This window comes from Stenella coeruleoalba (assembly GCF_951394435.1).
Source record: "Stenella coeruleoalba genome assembly, chromosome: 12".
NCBI classification, from domain to species: Eukaryota; Metazoa; Chordata; class Mammalia; order Artiodactyla; family Delphinidae; genus Stenella; species Stenella coeruleoalba.
In genome coordinates, this window is record NC_137158.1 from 22,760,546 (window position 1) to 22,779,789 (window position 19,244).

The 19,244-nt window shown below is 37.4% G+C and overlaps 1 protein-coding gene across 1 annotated transcript; it reads left to right on the forward strand.

The window, feature by feature from the left end:
• The first annotated feature begins 232 nt into the window (after positions 1 to 232).
• Positions 233 to 16,604, forward strand: SPACA1 (sperm acrosome associated 1). The gene is made up of 7 exons (XM_079939460.1): positions 233 to 477; positions 2,987 to 3,043; positions 7,836 to 7,937; positions 8,689 to 8,795; positions 9,765 to 9,900; positions 15,707 to 15,827; positions 16,357 to 16,604. Exons 1-7 carry the CDS (start codon positions 246 to 248, stop codon positions 16,514 to 16,516), a joined length of 915 nt encoding a protein of 304 aa, XP_079795586.1. The 5' UTR covers positions 233 to 245; the 3' UTR covers positions 16,517 to 16,604.
• The last annotated feature ends 2,640 nt before the right edge of the window (positions 16,605 to 19,244 follow it).

Sequence of the window (19,244 nt, forward strand, 5' to 3'; positions counted from 1 at the left end):
TGGCCTAGAACGCCGGAAGGGGCGGGGTGTACCCGAGCGCCGACGGAAGTGGCCCTTGGGACCCCTGTGGTCAGGCCTACGCGCGTTCAGTGGGCCCAGCGCGATGGTGACGTTCCGTGACGTCTCAGTGGTTGCCGGGGCACGGTGTGGGCGTTCGGAGTCGGGCTTCTCCTCTCTTCGAAGCACCTCTCATCTGGAGCGGGCGGCTGCGACTGCACCTTGGGCGGCCGTCCGGGCCGAGAACCATGGGCCCCGGGGGCGCAGGCTGCTCAGACAGGCTGCTGCTGACAGTCGGCTGGCTGCTCCTGGCGGGCCTCCAGTCAACGTTCGGGATCGACGTCACCGCGGTCCAGGATCCCAGCTTGGCCAACGAGGTCGAGGGCGAGGGCGAGGGCGAGGGCGAGAACGAGGCCGAGGAGGAGGCTGAAAACGACAGCGAGGCCGAGAACGAGCCCCCGGCTGAGGCCAGGACGGATGGTAAGTGTGGGAGGCTCCTTGGCGGGGACCCGCAGGCACCCTTTGAGGGTCAAGCCTTCCCTGCTCTTTGAGGACGATGAGAATTATCCAAGTTAACATCTGTAGAGCTCTCTCTCAAAAACAACCCCGAATTTATACATTATCGCACACCTCATGGCCTTAAAAAAAAGATGTGCTAATTCTCCAAAACCAGAGCAAGATAAACGAGCACACGTATAGAAATTGCTACAGAAATACTGCAAAATATTGCTCTGGACAAGGGAATAGGTGATTATTTTTTTAAGCATCAGAGAGTAGCTTCCCACCACGGGGACCGATTTTGACTCCCCTTGCAGTTATGTTTTTTCCTTTCCATTGCAGATTTTTTTTTTTTTTTCCTTGAAGTTCCAAAGTGCCTGAGGTCTTCCTCCGTTTTTCACATTTGCACTTTGGGTTAGAACTCAAGGGAGTTCCCAATTCCCCTCACGGTGACACATCTAGATAAAACAAGATGCTGACAAAATTCCCTGGAAGCCCCGTGTCAGCTTCATGCAGCCTCCACCCTTGAGCACCTCTGCAGTGTGATAGTGTTTTATTTGTAAGTTCAACTTTGAGTCACAAAGGAACGGTGGCAGTAGAAAACACCAATAAAGGGATCCAACTAGAGGCTTTGTTAGATGATACAATACATGTTAACCAACAAAGACTGAGCCTGTGTTTGATACATAAATTTGCCTTATTCTCCTGGCTCACTAAGCAATAAAACTTGACAAGCTGTGGTACATGTTATATTGATTAGTAGCTCAGGTGCTTGTAGGTAAAAGGTCAGTTGCAGGTTTTCAGCCATCTAAAGGAGAATACTTCTCTTCCCTCCATAAATTGACCCTTCTGAGAGTCTTTTAAATATCCTTGGCAGTCTTATGTCTCCTATAAGTACAAAGTAGGTGCTGTATTTATCAGCCATTCTTTTGCTTCCTGATGACGGATAGTGACCCTCAGCGACATAAAGAAATTGACTATCTGATGTTAATGGTGGAATTGAGGTTTGTACTGCCTTGATAACATTACATTTCAGAGAGCTTGGAGAAGTCCTTGACTTTGGAAATATGAAAAAGAGGACTAGGGTAGAAAAGAGCATGTTCTAAAGCGTAGTGGCTATTGCTTCCCTCTAGTTTTAAAAGTAATTAACAATTTAAACTGGTCAAGGGATAGTTCTATCTGTAAATGCTAGAGTTCAGGCTAAACCCAGGTGATGGAGTTATAATGTCTTAGATTCAAATTTATGTTTCATAATGTACTAGCAGAAGGTATCCAAGCGTTTCAAGCAAAAATGTCAATTCATAATTGATGAGAGTCATAGTCCAAATTATTTCACGAAGTCAATATTGATTTACTTATATATACATCAAGTGTATATTTGCTTGCTGTATATTCAAGGCACTGTATTTGGTGCTTATAAGTATAGAAGTGTTTATGAAAAATTACAATAATCAAAATAGGAAAAATTCTTAGAATTATATGAAATTAATAAGTGCAAAATGAATGAAGTGTGAATGAGGTTATGCTCTCTTAAGAATGCTGGTAGGGCTAAACAAGTTACAGAATGCTTGCATGTACTTTATCATGTTTAATTCTTATGATAATCAGATAGGTTCTCCTTTCCAAATTTTGCAGAGGGGTTAAATAGGCCTGACACAGTTGAAGGAATTTGCCCAAACTCAGAAAAGCTAATTAGTGGTAGAGTAGCAATTTGGACTCCAATTTTGATGCATAGTCCCATGTAATATTGTTGCCTCAGGACATAATGCCTTTTAAAAATTACCTTCTAGCACCTCATTTAATATTTATTTTTATTGAGCTTTTAGTCCTAATCTGAGTTATGAAGAATTGATTATATGCTACAGCTAGTGGAATTCATGTCAGATTTCAGAACAATTAGAAAAAGAGAAACTTGAGATTTAAAACCAACAATATTTAGCTACTCGAATACTTATATATTCCTAAATTATCCTGCTAAATAAAGTGTCGAAATAAATTCTTAGGAATAATTTACCATCTTAACCTGAGAATGAGTAGAACCAATCTATAACATAATTTTAATGAACACTTTGCATAACTACTTCTTTTTGGGTAGAAATAACACACTCAAAGTTTTTTGGAAAACAGAGAATAGAAAAAATTAGGCCCTATAATTGGCAGGCTTTTTTGTGTTTTTCTGACCTCCTATATAACTTTAACTCACCATGTATTACACTGATGAAAAACATTATTTTTAAATTATGTACAAGATTTAAACATAAATCTTTGTAAGTTATTTCCTAATTTAATTCTTCAAAGGTTTAGTTTTCTTTTGATTTAAACAGTAATAGAAGATGTACTAGGAATGGCATTGCTTTTCTGATTTAATAAAACTTTAAAAATGTCTGCTTCCCATATGATAAGTGCTTGTATCCTCCATCCCCAAGTAAGAGTTCTTCACTTAGAAAAGTTTTCCTATGATTAAATAATGTATTTTTGCATTTATGTTTAGTTTCAAATAGGACAACAGTCAAAGAAGTAGAATTTGGGATGTGCACCGTTACATGCGGTAAGTAGCATAGAGCAGATAAATAACATTGTATTGGGACGGGGCGGGGGGGTAAAAACAATGTGTACTCTCATTCATCTCTCACTGATTTCTATTTCTAATATCTATGATTTACACACAAAACTCAAACTGATTGCTTTACAAGGTAGGGTATTTTCAGTTCATAACCTGTAGGTCTTACTTTAAGCCAAATCCCTATATGTATATATTTTGGGAGGAGGGGCACATAAACTGCTTTCACCAAAGTAAAACTTTATCTCACAGATGTTCAGAAGATGAAAGATCTTCTGATGCATCTCACAGATGTCTTCCACATACTGTGCTGGCAAATCTATCAAGAAATTTACTTTATTTGTAATAGTCTATTCTTAATGACACATTTTCCCAATTTATATGTCATGTTTTAGAGAAAAGAGGTATTGGCTTTGTGGGGAAAATAATATTCAAAAACTATAACTTATTTTGATCATTCCTTGAATAGAAATTGGACATAAAAATCTCTTACGTGGGGGTGGGATTAAGACTACACATGCTATAATAGACCAGTGTTTCTCAAACTTAAGTGTTCACCCTAGGTGCCTGCAGGGCTTGTTAAAACATGGATTGCTAGGCCTACTTCAAAATTTCTAACTCACTAGGCCTTTGAAGGGGTCTAAGAATTTGTATTTCTAAACAAGTTCATAAATGAAGCTGATGCTGTTTTTTAAAAGACCATCTTTTGAGAACCACTATAGACTAGTGTGCTAAGAAGACAGTAGATAATTCACAATGAAATTAAGTTTATTCTAAATAGAATCTGCCTTGGAAAAAAGACAGTGACAGGAGGGAAGGACAAAAACCAGAGGATAAGAAGACAGAAAGTCCATGCAGGTATGGATCAGAACAATATGTACGTTTTTTATTTTTTGGTCAAAAATTGTGCCTGAATTGTTTTTGAGATAGCATTTTTTAAATGATGTTAAAATAGACTTAACAAAAAATTTACTACTTTAACAATTTTTTGAAGGTACAATTTAGTGAAATTAAGCACATTCACATTGCCATGCAATCATTACCACGATCCACCCCAGAACTTTTTCATCATCCCAAACTGAAACCTCCGCACCAATTCAACAGTAATTCCCCACTCCCCCCAGCCCCTTGCAACCATTATTGTACTTTCTGTCTCTTGAGATAGTTGAAACCTGTTTTTTACTTTCACTTCTTAGTGTGTCAGAGTCAGAAAATTAGAGAAATTCTGTGTAATAAACCTGTGTTTATTCATTTGCAAATTACATCTTCTGGCTGCTTACTTGAGAAATTTTCACAGGTAGAGAATTATTTTTATGACAATTCTAGTAATTGATACTGTCCTACTCTATTATTTAAAGATGTGCTTCAGGGACTTCCCTGGTGGCGCAGTGGTTAAGAATCCGCCTGCCAATGCAGGGGACACGAGTTCAAGCCCTGGTCCGGGAGGATCCCATGTGCCGCGGAGCAACTAAGCCCGTGCGCCACAACTGCTGAGCCCACGTGCCACAATTACTGAAGCCCGTGCGCCTGGAGCCCGTGCTCCGCAATGGGAGAGGGCCCCGCTCGCCACAACTGGAGAGGGCCCACGTGCAGTAACAAAGACCCAAAGCAGCCAAAAATAAGTAAATAAATTTTTTTAAAAAAAAGGTGTACTTCAGAAATTATATATTATATTTGTTTATTCAGCAATTTTTTTTTTGTTTTCTGTTTTTTTATTCTTGCCTACTCTGTGTCAGGTATTGTTATAGGTGCTAGGAATAAAGCAGTGAACAAAGAAGTGGAAACTCTCTGCCTTCAAAGAACATATTTTTTGGTAGGGGCAAAGAGATTAAAAGTGCCTTCGGTTTTTTACGTAAAAATAAAAGGCACATTTTTCATTTTCACCACGAACTTTATTGAACAACATATTCAACCTTTTGCTCCAATACCTTCTGCCATTTTTCAGGCAACTTCATAATTCCATCTTCCCAAAACTTTTTATCTTTTTGAGCAAAGAACTGTTCCAGGTGCCTTTTACAGTCTTCCAGGGAATTGAAATTTTTTCCATTAAGAGAATTTTGTAAAGACCGAAATAAATGGAAATCTGAAGGTGCAACGTCTGGTGAATATGATGGATGAATCAGAACTTCCCAGCCAAGCTGTAACAGTTTTCGCCTGGTCATCAAAGAAACTCACAGTCTTGTATTATCCTGCTGGAAGATTATGCGTTTTCTGTTGACTCATTCTGGACACTTCGTCGAGTGCCGCTTTCAGATGGTCTGACTGGGAGCAGTACTTGTTGGAATTAATCGTTTGGTTTTCCCGAAGGAGCTCATAGTAGAGGACTCCCTTCCAATCCCACCGAATACACAACATCACCTTCTTTGGATGAAGACCAGCCTTTGGTGTGTTTGGTGGTGGTTCATTTCGCTTGCCCCATAATCTCTTCCGTTCCACATGGTTACAACGTCCACTTTTCATTGCCTGTCACAATTTGTTTTAAAAATGGAACGTTTTCATTAAACGAATGTTTTCATTACTTTTCAGTAGAGAATCGCATGCAGAAATATGGTCAAGAAGGTTTTTTTTGCTTAACTTACCTGGAACCCAAACATCAAAGCGATTCACATAACCAAGCTGGTGCCAATGATTTTCAACGCTTGATTTGGATATTTTTGAGTATGTCGGCTATCTCCTGCATAGTATGACATTGATTGTTCTCAATTACTGTTTCGATTTGATTGCTGTCAACTTCAACTGGTCTACCTGACTGTGGAGCATTGTCCAGTGAGAAATCTCCAGCACAAAACTTCACAAACCACTTTTGACATGTTCAGTCCATCACAGTACCATCTCCATACACTGCACAAATCTTTTTGTGCGTTTCAGTTGCATTTTTACCTTTCATGAAATAATATAGCATTATATGCCAAAAAATGTTGCTTTTTTTCTTCCATCTTCAATATTAAAATGGCTACACAAAAATTCACCAATTTTGATAAGTCTTTTTTTAAATGCACGCTGATATGATAGCTGTCACATACTATCTAACAAAATTGTTTCGTATGAAGTTAAAGACAACTAAGTGCTACTAGAACCATCTTACGGAAAAAATCGAATGAGCCTTTTGGCCCACCCAATAATATGTAAAACATGTAATATGTCAGATGGTGATAAGTTCTAAAAAGAAAATAAACCATAAAAGGCAATATTTCACATCTATAATTTTAAGTGTTAAGAAATCTTTTCAATTTATAACAACTATTTAAAGGAAAAAATGCCTTAGTGAAAATTCTGTTGAACCCCAAAACAGTATTTTAGCAGTCAAAAAGTTTTCTTTTCTTGGAATACACAGGCAGATTTTTAAGTATGGACTTACAGAAAATCTCACATCTACACACATCCTTGCGATAAACTGTATCTGGCTAAGTAAATGCATAAAATACCTGCTTGGAAAATATGCATTTCAGAATAAGGCTATGCCTCTAGAGAAGTGCCATTCATAAATTCAAGGGGAGCCATTCTGCAGCCATTCTTAAGCATCTCTTTTAATCAAGAGACCTTTCCCCCTCCAACCTTCCTTCTCTTTATCTTATATGGAGTACTCTCCTTTGTGTCTCAAAGTTTGGTCCACAGACTTGCTATATCAGCATCGACTGAGACCTTGTTAGAAATGCAGAACCTTAGGACCTACTGCAGACCTACTTACTGAATCAGAATTCACATGTTAGTATGTCTCCAGGTGTTTTGCAATCACTCTGAAGTTTGAGGAGCGCTGTTATAAGCCATCTCTAGACTTCAACTTTCCCTTGCCTTAAGAATGGGTTTTATGATTATCATCTTGCAGGGACTGAAAGAGGGAATCTGGTAGAAAGGATATCAAGATGGGCTATTCCTTAGCCTGTGACAACAGAGTCTTAATCACAGGTCATTTATCACAGGACATGTTCAACACGTCACTGAACCAGCTTTTATCATTTCCTTCAATTTTGGTGATGGTAGGGCAAACTCAGTGGAGATCTGAGATCAGTCAGTAAAGACGTGATTTCTTGCTCTGAAATGTATTGCAATTCTAATGAGAGTATCTTTTTGGAAATGGAGATTTGGTCATTAATAGTCTATCCTGATGTATTTAATACAGGGATTTTTACCAATTTAGATATTAAAAAGCATCATTTATGTTAAAATCTAATTTTTGTAATTTCCTCTGCAAGCTCAACCCACCCCACCCCCCCAAAAAAAGTTCCATGGTCAAATAAATTTAGAAGATCCTGTGTACTACTGTATTTCATCAAATCTAAGACTTTCTTGGCTGTGATAATCACATTTTATGCATCTCTAAAAAAGGAAAAATGCTGCCATTCTTGACACACTGTCAATTCTAAGATGCATTCTGATTTCAAAGATGTTAAAATGTAAAAATTTTACATCTTAGATCAATGAAAGTTTCCACATAAAAGCACATTAATTTACTAGCATATTAAAAGTTCCCCTAAAATTCTGAGGAAAGAGGTTCCTTTCATTTTAATGTAATGTATAATTTCCAAATGTATATAATCATGGAATCCTTTTTCTTATGGTAACAACCAGAGGAAATAGTGTTTCATGTAACTCGCTTTGGAAAATGCTGTTTTATGAAATAATTCAAAATGAGGGACCTAAAAATATCTAAATGTTATTACCCTGAATTTAGGAATTTAATTTCTGAAATTAGGAGAAAAGTCTCAAAAAGACCTAGGTGCAAAAGTAAAGGAACTCTGGAATTATTATTTTTAACATTTGCTGATTTCTTTTACCAAAGGTGTTGGTATAAGAGAAGTTATATTAACAAATGGATGCCCTGGGAGTGAATCCAAATGTATCCTACGGGTGGAAGAATGTCGTGGACCAGTAGATTGTGGCTGTGAGTTGGCCTATGTATTGGAGGGAGACTGAGGAAGCATTTACTCTGGGGAAATATCCTTAACCTCAGGTTGCCGTGAGTGGAAGGAGGTGATCAAATGATATACTGAAAGGAATTCATAAGAAAACTTAAGCTTCCGCTTCTCTAGGCAGTTACAACTCTTTCTACTTTTGCTTCACATTTTTTCAGTGATGTGTAAATTTAACATATATTCTCTCTAGTACACTGGAACCATATTGCACTCAGGGTCTGTGGTGGAGGCTGTCCTCAAGTGAAACGCTTTTGACACTTTGGTCGTGACAGCTTATCAGTAGATTGGTAAACCCTACATTGGGAACTTCGAGAGCCACTCTATACCACCTTTCACTAGTCAGATTCCATTATCTTTAAACATGGAAGGGGCGGAGTGTATGGGGCGGGAGGGGGGTTCTGACCCTAACCAGTAAATTGGAAGCCACTAGTAGATCTCAAAGTTTAATAGATCACTAAGTAGTTTGCCCTTGCTATCTCTTCTTCACGATTTATTCTGCTGAAGGAACAGACAGGTATGGTGTTTTCTACCTGCCTCTTTTGGCGACTTAATCTTTGACGCCTCTCTGCTCCTCTACAGTCAGACTTTCAGTAATACATTTGCTAACTTCCAGCATGTAATTGGTTTTAAAGTTGGAAGTGACTTTTAAAAGTAGTATTGTGTATAAAGCGGTTTACAGTGCCCATTGGTATATATGTATTTAATTTTTCTTTATTTCAGGGGGTAAACCAATTTCAGAAAGTCTTGAAAGTGTTAGGCTAGCATGTGTTCATACATCTCCTGTAAACCGTTTCAAATATATTTGGAGACTTCTAAGGCCAGACCAAGTGAGTAATGAATGTATGTAATTTGGTGCTTTCTAGTGAGTGATAAAATTTGTTTCCCAGTGCTTGATGACTCTCAGAAAACTTTCTCTTTAAAAGCAGTTTGCAAAAATGAAGTTAAAATCATGCAACTTTATTATTATTGGGATTTAAATTTTTTCATTGCGTAGGGAGGCTAAGGCTTTACATATGCCTTAGGGCCAGCTACTATCAGAACTTAAAAACACCTATTTTATGTAAAGTGTCCTATTTTGGAAGCAGTAGTTTCATTTGTATATATAGTACAAACAGTACTGATAACAGTAGCTAACATTAATAGAGGACTTATTCAGTGCCAGACATACACAAAGTGCTAGAGTTTCTTTTACTCACATAAAAATCTATGAGGTAATTCCTGTCATTATACCCATTTACAGATAAATACAGTTGTTGCTCAGTATGCTCAGGGGATTGATTCCAGGACCCCTTCAGATACCAAAACTGGGGATGCCCAGTTCCATATGTAAAATGGCGTAGTATTTGCATATAACATAAGTACATCCTCCCATATACTTTAAATCATCTCTAGATTATTTATAATACAATGTAAATGCTATATAAATAGTTGTAAATAAAATGTAAATGCCAAGTAACTACTAGTGTGCAACCAATTCAAGTTTTGCTTTTTGGAACTTTCTGGAATTTTTTTCCTGAATATTTTTAATCTCCGGTTGGTTGAGCCCACTGACATGGAACCCAAGGATATGGAGGACCAGCTGCAGCTGAGATGCAGAGAGTAACTTGCCCTGCTTCACACAGGCAGGAAGTTGGTACTTGTTATCTGGATTATCTGACTTTAAAATACATGTGCATAATTAATTACTGTACTAGAATGAGAGAAAGTGACTCTTATTTTGTTACAAGAAATAAATTGTTTCCTGATCTTAAGTTTTCATGAAGAATGTTGATACCTTTTTTTTTCTTTTAAAATAGCAAGCCATTATACTTGGAAATGATTCAGCAATCCTGGAGGTTCACAGGGATACTCACCCCAAGGCTTTTGAGTGTGAAACGTTGGATAATAATGAAATAGTAGCATCTATTAAATTCACAATCTATACAACAACTGGTAAGTACCCAGCAATGTTTTGGTTTGCTTATATCTCAAACTTCAAAGCACATCAAAATCACCTGGAGGTCTTGTTGAAACACAGATCATTAGCCCAACCCCTATAATTTCTGATTCTGTAGATCTTTAGTGGAGCCGGCACAAGAATTTCCATTTCAAACAAGTTCCTAGGTGCTGTTGGTCCAGAGATCACATTTTGGGAACCACTAGTTTTATACCATTTAGACTTTTCTACAAGGTAATACTTAATTCTTATTTTTTTCCACAAAGAGAGTCAGATGTACCTCACTTTGGGAAACTGGTGTATTCCTGAAGTATCTCCAAAGAACAGTCCTTTAACTTGAATTATATTCTTACTTTTACTTCTATCACAGAGGTGAAAATGGATACATAGAATTCTAATGGATGCTTAACAAAAGTTTTGATACAGTAAAATAAATAAAATTAAGAAACGTTATGTCAAAGCACATCTTTTTAAAAATTATTCATTCGAAGACATTTTTTTATGAAACAATACAGTCCTCAATATATGTCACAAAACACAAATCTTGACCCGAACATAATTTTACATGTTAGAAACTGTGCTTCCCTTGCAAAAAGGATCCATGTGCATGTCTTTTCAATTTAAACTATGATGTCTTCTATATCCAAATAATTATTTCCTTTTGTTGAGTTGCTCTTAACCATTTTTATTGTTGTCATCTGTGTTTTTGGGTGTGTGAGGGGTTTGGTCACAAGTTCTTTTGAGAATCCAATCAAGGCTCAGGAGGCTTTTCCCAGAAAAATACCCACATATACTAACATGCCAAAAGTTACCCATAATTTTAAGAGAGTTCATGGATTTCTTGAAGCTATTTCTCAATCCCAAGTAAAGAACTCAAGCTGCAGTCTAGAGATACCATGAAACATAACACCCTTTATTGAACTGGAAACAAGATAAGGTGTTTTGGGGGTGATTTTAAAAAATAAACTATAACTTTCTTTGATGTGTTGCTCAGTGTCCTTAAAAAACCATCTTTATGGTGAAAGCTAATAACCTTACTCCTATGTTGGGATAACAGGTGTTATTAAAAGGATAATTTCAATCAAGTGCTATAAAAGGCAAAAAAGGACCAAACATCATCAACTAAAAAGTATCTCAGTGAGTCATAGTTCAGGATATTAAAGGATTCAAAGGCCATTCTCAGTTATATTCCCCACAGCTTGGTCCCTGTTAGGACAGCTTAGTAGTGGTTAGCTCTTCCTATGTTAGAAGGCAACATGTGTAAGCTAAGGGCTGGAGCACAGACCCCAGTGTCAGCAAGTGAGACAAAGTTGATTTTTCTCTCTTGTAGCTGTCCAAGGCTGGTGGGGTAGCTCTGCCATCTCAGCACATGCACCGGTTAAATGACAAAATGTTTTCAGAAAACTTTGGTATTTATTAGTTTCTTTTAAAAAGGACAATTGGGCATACCGCTGTGACAGACCCTTTTGGCTCTTTAGACATCAAACAAGTATTTTGGCTATAAATGTTCACACAATATGGTACTGGCTTGAAACGAATGCATGATTGAAATATTTTCAGGGTAAATATGGTTTAATTAATGAAAATGTCCCATCCATTCTCTCATATAACAGGTTTTTCACTTCCACAATAGTTGTCTTTCATAGTTAGGCATGGTTTTGATTGAATTATGTCCCCCTGAAAAGATACTTTCAAGTCCAAACTCCTAGAACTTCAGGAATGTGACTGTGTCTGGAAATAGGGTGGTTGCAGATGTAATTAATTCAGTTAAGACAAAATCATACACACTAGAGGAGAGTGGGCCTTTAATCCAATATGACTAGTGTCCTTATAAGAAGAAGGAAATTTAGACACAGCCACACAGAGAGACAGGAGAATGTATGTGAAGACTCAAAGACACGCGGGGAGAAGACAGCCATGTGAAGACACACGGAGATTGGAGTTGTGCTATCACAAGCCAAGGAACATCTGGGGCTACCAGAAGCTGGAAGAGGAAAGGAAGGATCCTTCCCCAGAGCCACTGGAGAGAGCATGGCCTTACCATCACCTTATGTTCAGACGTTTATCTTCCAAAACTGTGAGACAATATATTTCTGTTGTTTTTAAGCCACCTAGTTAGTGGTACTTTGTTATGGTGGCCCTAAGAAACTAATATAAACATAAACTGAGTTTTTCTAAAAAGTGAGAGCATTGAAATTCAGCCTGTTTTTTATCAGAAAATTTCAGTAGAAATGCAGACTATCTTTTTATTAGATACAAAAGTAATCTAAGGGACCCTTGCAAGAAGACTACCATTGAAATGAACCAAAATCTTTATACCTCTCATTCTCCATCTTCTCTTGGCTAGTATTGCAGGGTAGTAGATAAATGGAAAGAAATTTTGCATTTCTTCTCAAGTTTTAATCCTAAAAGGTTTTTTTAAATTTGAGCTTAAAAAATCCCACTGCTTCTATAAATCTAAAATTATCAAAAATAAAAAGATTTTTAAAATCCAACAATGTTGGAATATAAATATGATATAAATTGTCTACCATACTTGGAACTATTTAGCGAGATTACTAAATTGAGTTTATAGCTCTAGAATTACCAAGGAAAATGGAAGATTATACTGCATGGTGTTTAAAGAACAGGAAGAAAATCCAGATGAATAAGCAGTTGGGATTGCCCATATATGAGACTAATTCTGTTAGAGTGGTACTTACCAAAATACTAAAATACATAAAACATAGCTTGCACAAATCATTATGTCTCCCTGGATGTTGGTTTGCTTATCTGTATAAAAGTTGTATAAGATGACCTTTCTGGCCCTTCCCCACATGAATCTTTTATGAGTCTACGATTAAGGGGCCAGGAATAGCCAAAAGAAAGCTACATAATTCACTAAGTAAGTAATGCTTGATATAAATTGAATTTTTATCAGTTTACAATGTAGCAGTGTTATAATGCATATGGTAAACTGGTCATGTCTCCGTAATAGCATTATTTTCAGGAAGAACAGAAAGATATGGGAGAGAATGCTGATTTAAAAGTGGTGTTTGGCTATTCGTATGAAGAAAAATGAGCTTCAATTCCTACTTTACAATGTATACAAAAATTAGAGATGTATTATAGTCCTAAATGTAAAAGCTAAAACCATCAAGCTTAAAAAAGGAAACATAAGAGAGTATCTGTATGATTCAGGAGTAGGCAAGTTTCTTTTTAGACATGACAAAAAACAATCACCATAAAGGAAAGATTGCTAAATTAGGCTTCATCAGAATTAAAAACTTCATCTTCAAAAAATGGTGTTGAGAAAACTGGACAGCCACATACAAAAGAATGAAAGAAGGTCACTATCTTACCTCATACACAGAAATTAACTCAAAATGGATTAAAGACTTGAATGTAAGACCTAAAACCATAAAATTCCTAGAAAAAACATAGGCAGTAACCTTATTGATATAGGTCTTAGTGATATTTTTGTAGATCTGACTCAAAGACAAGGGAAACAAAAGGAAAAATAAACAAATGGGACTATGTCAAACTAAAAAGCTTCTGCACAGCAAAGGAAACCATCATCAAAACGAAAAGACAACTTATGGAATGGGAGAAGACATTTGTAATGATATCTCTGATGAGGGGTTCATAGCCAAAATATATAAAAACTCACACTAATCAACAACAACAAAAAACAAACAACCTGATTGAAAATTGGGCAGAAGATCTGAATAGACATTTTTTCCAAAGAAGACATACAGATGGGCAACAGGCACATAAAAATATGCTTGACATCACTAATCAGGGAATTTCAAATCAAAACCACAAAGAGATATTACCTTACACCTGTTAGAATGGCTATTATCAAAAAGGACAAGAAATAACAAATGTTGGAGAGGATGTGGAGAAAAAGGAGCCCCTGTGCATTGTTGGTGCAGCTACTATGGAAATCAGTATGGAGATTCCTCAAAAAATTAAGAATAGAACTACCATAAGACAGCTATTTCACTTCTGGGTATTTATCCAAAGAACATAAAAACACTCATTCAAAAAGATAGATGCACCGCTATGTTCACTGCAGCATTATTTACAATAGCCAAGATATAGAAACCACCTAAGTGTCCATTGGTGGATGAATGAATAAAGATGTGGTATATATACATACAATAGAATACTATTCAGCCATAAAAAAAGAATGAAATCCTGCCATTTGCAACAGCGTGGATGGACCTTGAAGGTATTAATCCTAAGTGAAGTAAGTCAGTTGGAGAAAGACAAATACAAAGATTTCACTCATATGTGGAATCTAAAAAAACAAACAAAATAAAACAAAAACACACTCATAGGTACAGAGAACAGATTACTGGTTGCCAGAGGGGAAGGGAATTCAGGGGTGGGTGAAATGGGTGAAGGGGGGAGTGCAACTGTATGGTGATGGATGGTAACTAGACTTGTGGTGGGGATCACTTTGCAGTGGATACAGATGTCAAATTATAATGCTGTACACCTGAAACTTATGTTAGAAAGTTTAGAACTTCAGTTCTTCAAAAGGAATCATTAGAGGGCTTTCCTGGTGGCGCAGTGGTTGAGAGTCCGCCTGCCGATTCAGGGGACACGGGTTCGTGCCCCGGTCCGGGAAGATCCCACATGCCGCGGAGCGGCTGGGCCTGTGAGCCATGGCCACTGAGCTTGCGCGTCCGGAGCCTGTGCTCCGCGGTGGGAGAGGCCACAACAGTGAGAGGCCCGCGTACCGCAAAGAAAAAAAAAAAAAAGAAAGAAAAGGAATCATTAGAAAAATGAATAGGCAAACCAAAATCTGGGAGAAAAAAAAATTATAAAACAAGTACAGCAAGTACAATCAGTTTGGGAAAAGATCTTGCAGTTTCTTGGAAAACTAAGCATACCTCTACCCTATGACCCAACAGTTCCACTCATATGTATTTACCCAAGAGAAATGGAAATGTATGTTCACAAAATGACTGGTGTGAGAATGTTCATAGCAGTTTATTTATAATAACCCCAAACTGAAACAGCATAGGTGTCCATCAGTAGGAGATAGAATAAACTAATTGAGGCATAGTACCCAGTAATAAAAAAGAAAAAAACTATTGATACATTCAACAATATGGTTGAATCTCCAAAACATTACACTGAGTAAAAAAACCTTACACAAAAGAATGCTTAATGTATGTTTCCCTTCCTATGAAGTTCTAGAACAGGCAGAACTAATCTATGGTGGAAAAGAAAATCAGGACAGTAGTTGTCCCTAGAGGTTGGGGCAGGGATTAACTGGGGGGGCTCGAGGAAACTTTTGGGGTATAGTAATATTCTGTGTATATTCAGGGGTTTGAATTATATATGTCTGTTTGCATTTGCCAAAACTAAATAAATGCACATTTAAGATCATTGTGCAATTTGGTGTTCATAAATTTTACCTCAAAAGAAAAAATATAAACGAATGTTGAACTCTAGTTAATGATTTGCCTGTTGAAGAATTTTGTAGGAAGTGTGCAGACATCAGCAAATTATCTTGAAATGCATCAAAAAATAAGATGAATCAATGGATTGAGAAGAGTATGGATAGAGGGATAGTTAAAATGTTGATGGTAGTGTCTAGGTGGTGGGATGTTTATTGTCAAATGCTTTCAACTTTTCTGTGTGTTTGAAAAGGACACTTCTAACACGCAGAGCAAGTTCATTAATAACTTTGCTTCCATTAATTCTTTCTGTATTTTTCTAGAGTTTTTCAAATATAAAGTTTCCATTTAGATATCCATTTTCTTTTATTTTCCAGTAGTAATAATCATCAGGTGTTTTTTTCTCTAGAATTGCAGATGAAAAGATCAAGCCGACCAGACATTGATGCAGTCCTAGTTCTGGTTCTGACCATGGGAGTTATTATGTGTATATTTGTGGTCTTTGTACTGATCTTCATAATTATAAACTGGTAGGTGAAGGACTGAAACTAAGCCATCACCCTTGATTGATGTCCTCCTTGTCTGCCCCTCCCTGTCTGTTGAATCCAAGGCCCTGTCCATGATGCTTCTCACATGGGTTTTGAAACTGTCCAACTCTCTTCATCCCTCCTGAGACTCTCCTAGTTCAAGCTACCTAATCTCATGACTTGATCCCCAACCATGAGAAAGCTTTTCAATGCAATTTTTACAATTTTACGTAGTAGTTGCTAAAGAAAAACGTTTATTGAATTAATATTTGTGTTGTCTAGTTGTAGTTATCACAACTTTAAAAGTTGGTTATTGTAACCTACTAATTCATTTATATGAGAATATTTCTGATACCTACATAAGTATCACCCCCTGGTACATCTGAGGGCTCATCTACTATCACAATGCAGCTGGTGCACCACACAGTAAAAATAAATCATGACTAAGGAGGCACTTCTATATATAGAAAACTAAATATAAATCTATTTAGTTTTCATTTCATAAAAGATTTAAAAAATGTTTTTCTTCCAGGGCGGCAGTCAAAGATTTCTGGGGGGCAAAAGCCTCGACACCTGAGACACAGTCTGAGCTGAGTTCAGTGAGATATAAAGATTTATCCAGTCTTGACCAATCACCAACTTCAGAAATACCTGGACATGAAGATGATGCTTTAAGTGAATGGAATGAATGATGTATGGATGATGTATAGCAAACCAAAGGAGATTAGAGCATATCAGATTCATTATTATAAAAATAAAATATATAGTGAAATACTTTAACAATATTGTAAGTGATTTATTATAGTCTGAAGGTAATGTAATATGAGAAGGGGCTGTTTTAATCAGTGCATCTTTGTGGTGGAGTTATCAAAAAGTTTTAAATTTGTTCTCAACATTTACCATTTCAAGTAATCACTTGGTAGCTTTTATCTAGAGGCACACACACAAAATCTTTTAAACACATTTTTGATCACTTTGATCACTTCTAAGGTGATTTGCCTGTTCTGTCACAAACAAGAAAATAATATATAGAAGATGCCTTGAATATTAGACTTTCTCCCTGCTGGGAGCACTGGATTGAACTTGCTTAAAGCAAACCATACTTTAGAATCTCTGCAGGGCATGTGACATACAAAGTATCACTTTTAGCACATGAAATAATAATCATGATAGCAACCGACACTTAGTAGCTACTATGTGCCAAGCATTGCTCAAAGCAGTTTACATGTATTAAGTGATTTAATTATGATCGCGCATAGGAAGTATATAAGGAGGAACTGAGGAGGAACTTGGGGATGGCTGAGTAAATGACGTGAATTCAACATGCCCTGCAATTCTCACAGAAACAGTGAATTAAGGAGTTTTGCATGACCACTGGTAAGTACCTTCATTGTGTTTGGTATGCGGGCGATAACATCTCAAAACTTATATCTGGATATCATCACTGGCTTTTTGTGCTGTGTCATTATGTGATACAGTTGTGGTCAACTATCAGACAAGATAACAAGACATTAGATAATTTGATTTGGTAGACTTCATCAGAACTTAATTTTCAGAGTCTATGATAGTAGCACAAAATACACTTAATTTTTTGTTTAGATGAACTGTATGCCAACTTTATTGCTATCACTATGGGATTTATCTGATGAAAGCGTTAACTCTGCACATCTGTGAAAAAGTCATTGTAGATGGGCATTTATGGTATACCTCCCTATGGTAGCCTAGACAGAGGCTGTGTTGTGGAATTATCCATGCTTTTTGTTATACAGCATTTGTATTTGAGAGAAGCAATGAAGAATTGGGTGGAAAATTATTTTGTTATCTGTTGTAGGAATTCCACTAGGGATTTTAAGTGAAAAGAAATTGTTTTCATAAAATCTTTCAAAAGAATTTGTGTGTGTGTGTGTGACACCCCTTCTTCCCCCCATATAAGTGTGGGGGAAAAAATAAGCCTTCTTATTCCTGATTAAGTATGGTCATGTAACTTCAGCATAGATGCTAGACATTCTTGAATAGTAATTACTATCAATTCTTATTTTTAAAACCATGAACAGCGGTCGTTTCCAACTATACTTCAATGACCACTAATGTTCAGTCAGGTTAACAGGTTTAGTTGTCAGTGCTGTTCACTGGATGTTCCTGGCTGTCTGCTTACCAGCCATGTGCTAGGGCAGTACCTCCTCCGCCCCTTGTGATTGGGTGGGGTCATGTGACTACTTCTGGCCAATGAGTTATGAGCCCAGATTTCAAATGTCACTTTCAGTCTAGAACATTTCACTGTGAAAACATCCAGAGCTCACCCTTCTCTCTGCTAGAACAACCAGAAATGTTTAGATGGTGGCTTCTTTGACACCTTGGATCCCAGAGGGAAGGCCACATGGCACAGGATCTCCAGTCAATAAACAGTGGATATGTAATGTGAGAGAGAAATAAACTGTGTTATTTTAAGCACTGAGGGTTAGAGACTGTTTGATACAGCAGCCTTAGTAAGACTATCCTGAGTGACACGTGTTTTCTGAAAAATAAGTTTTCATGGTCAAATGAGTCAAAGACCTCTTCAGTACAGGACTTCCCATCAAGGTGTTATATACATTGTGACTCTCCAACAAGGGGATATAGGTGCAATATTTTCCTAACTTATTGGTGGTCTGTGGAACAAAATTGAAAGCCTGCCATCCCAACTCAGAAACACACTTTTGAGCAGGACTCTCTGGCAGGTCTGTCTACGAGGAGTCAAGGCTCAGTGAGGTAGTCTTTCATAATGTATAACACACAACAAGTCAGCAATGCAGCTTGACAACAGTAGCACCTTCCCTCTTAGATCTTTCAGTGTTACTTAGACCTTTCACTCATCCAGACCCACCTTGATGGACTTTCTTGAAATCATCCTCCTAAGACCACAGCTCCTCTCTCAAGTCCTATGACCACACTGCATTAAGTTCAAATAATTGACAAATCTTATATTGAAGTGGATTATAATATGTTCCAGGTCTCCATGAACTCACTCCAGGTCTCATGAAAACCCTCTGTCTTTTGCCACTTGGTCATAGTCTGTGTGTAAGGGGATCTCTCACTGCCATGGGCCATGGGGTCTCTGTTGCACATCACTAAAGATTAATGGGGCCAGTCACTTTCCTCTCCAGGCAGACCAGGCCAGAGGCATCTTCTAGTTCCCATCTACTCCTAAATTCCAGACATCTGTTACTTTTCCTGGTCACCAAAATATCCCCCAAAAAAGCCTTGAACTTTGCATCTGGATCCAGGAGGTAAAAAAAATGTAAGCAATTATATACCAAAAAGAGACCTTCCTTTTGGACCCCAGGACATCGGTCTCTGCATATGCAGCAGCTGGATTTTGTGAAGCATTCAAATAACACCGTACTCACCAAGAGAATCTTTCGTTTGTCCTTCCAATCAACT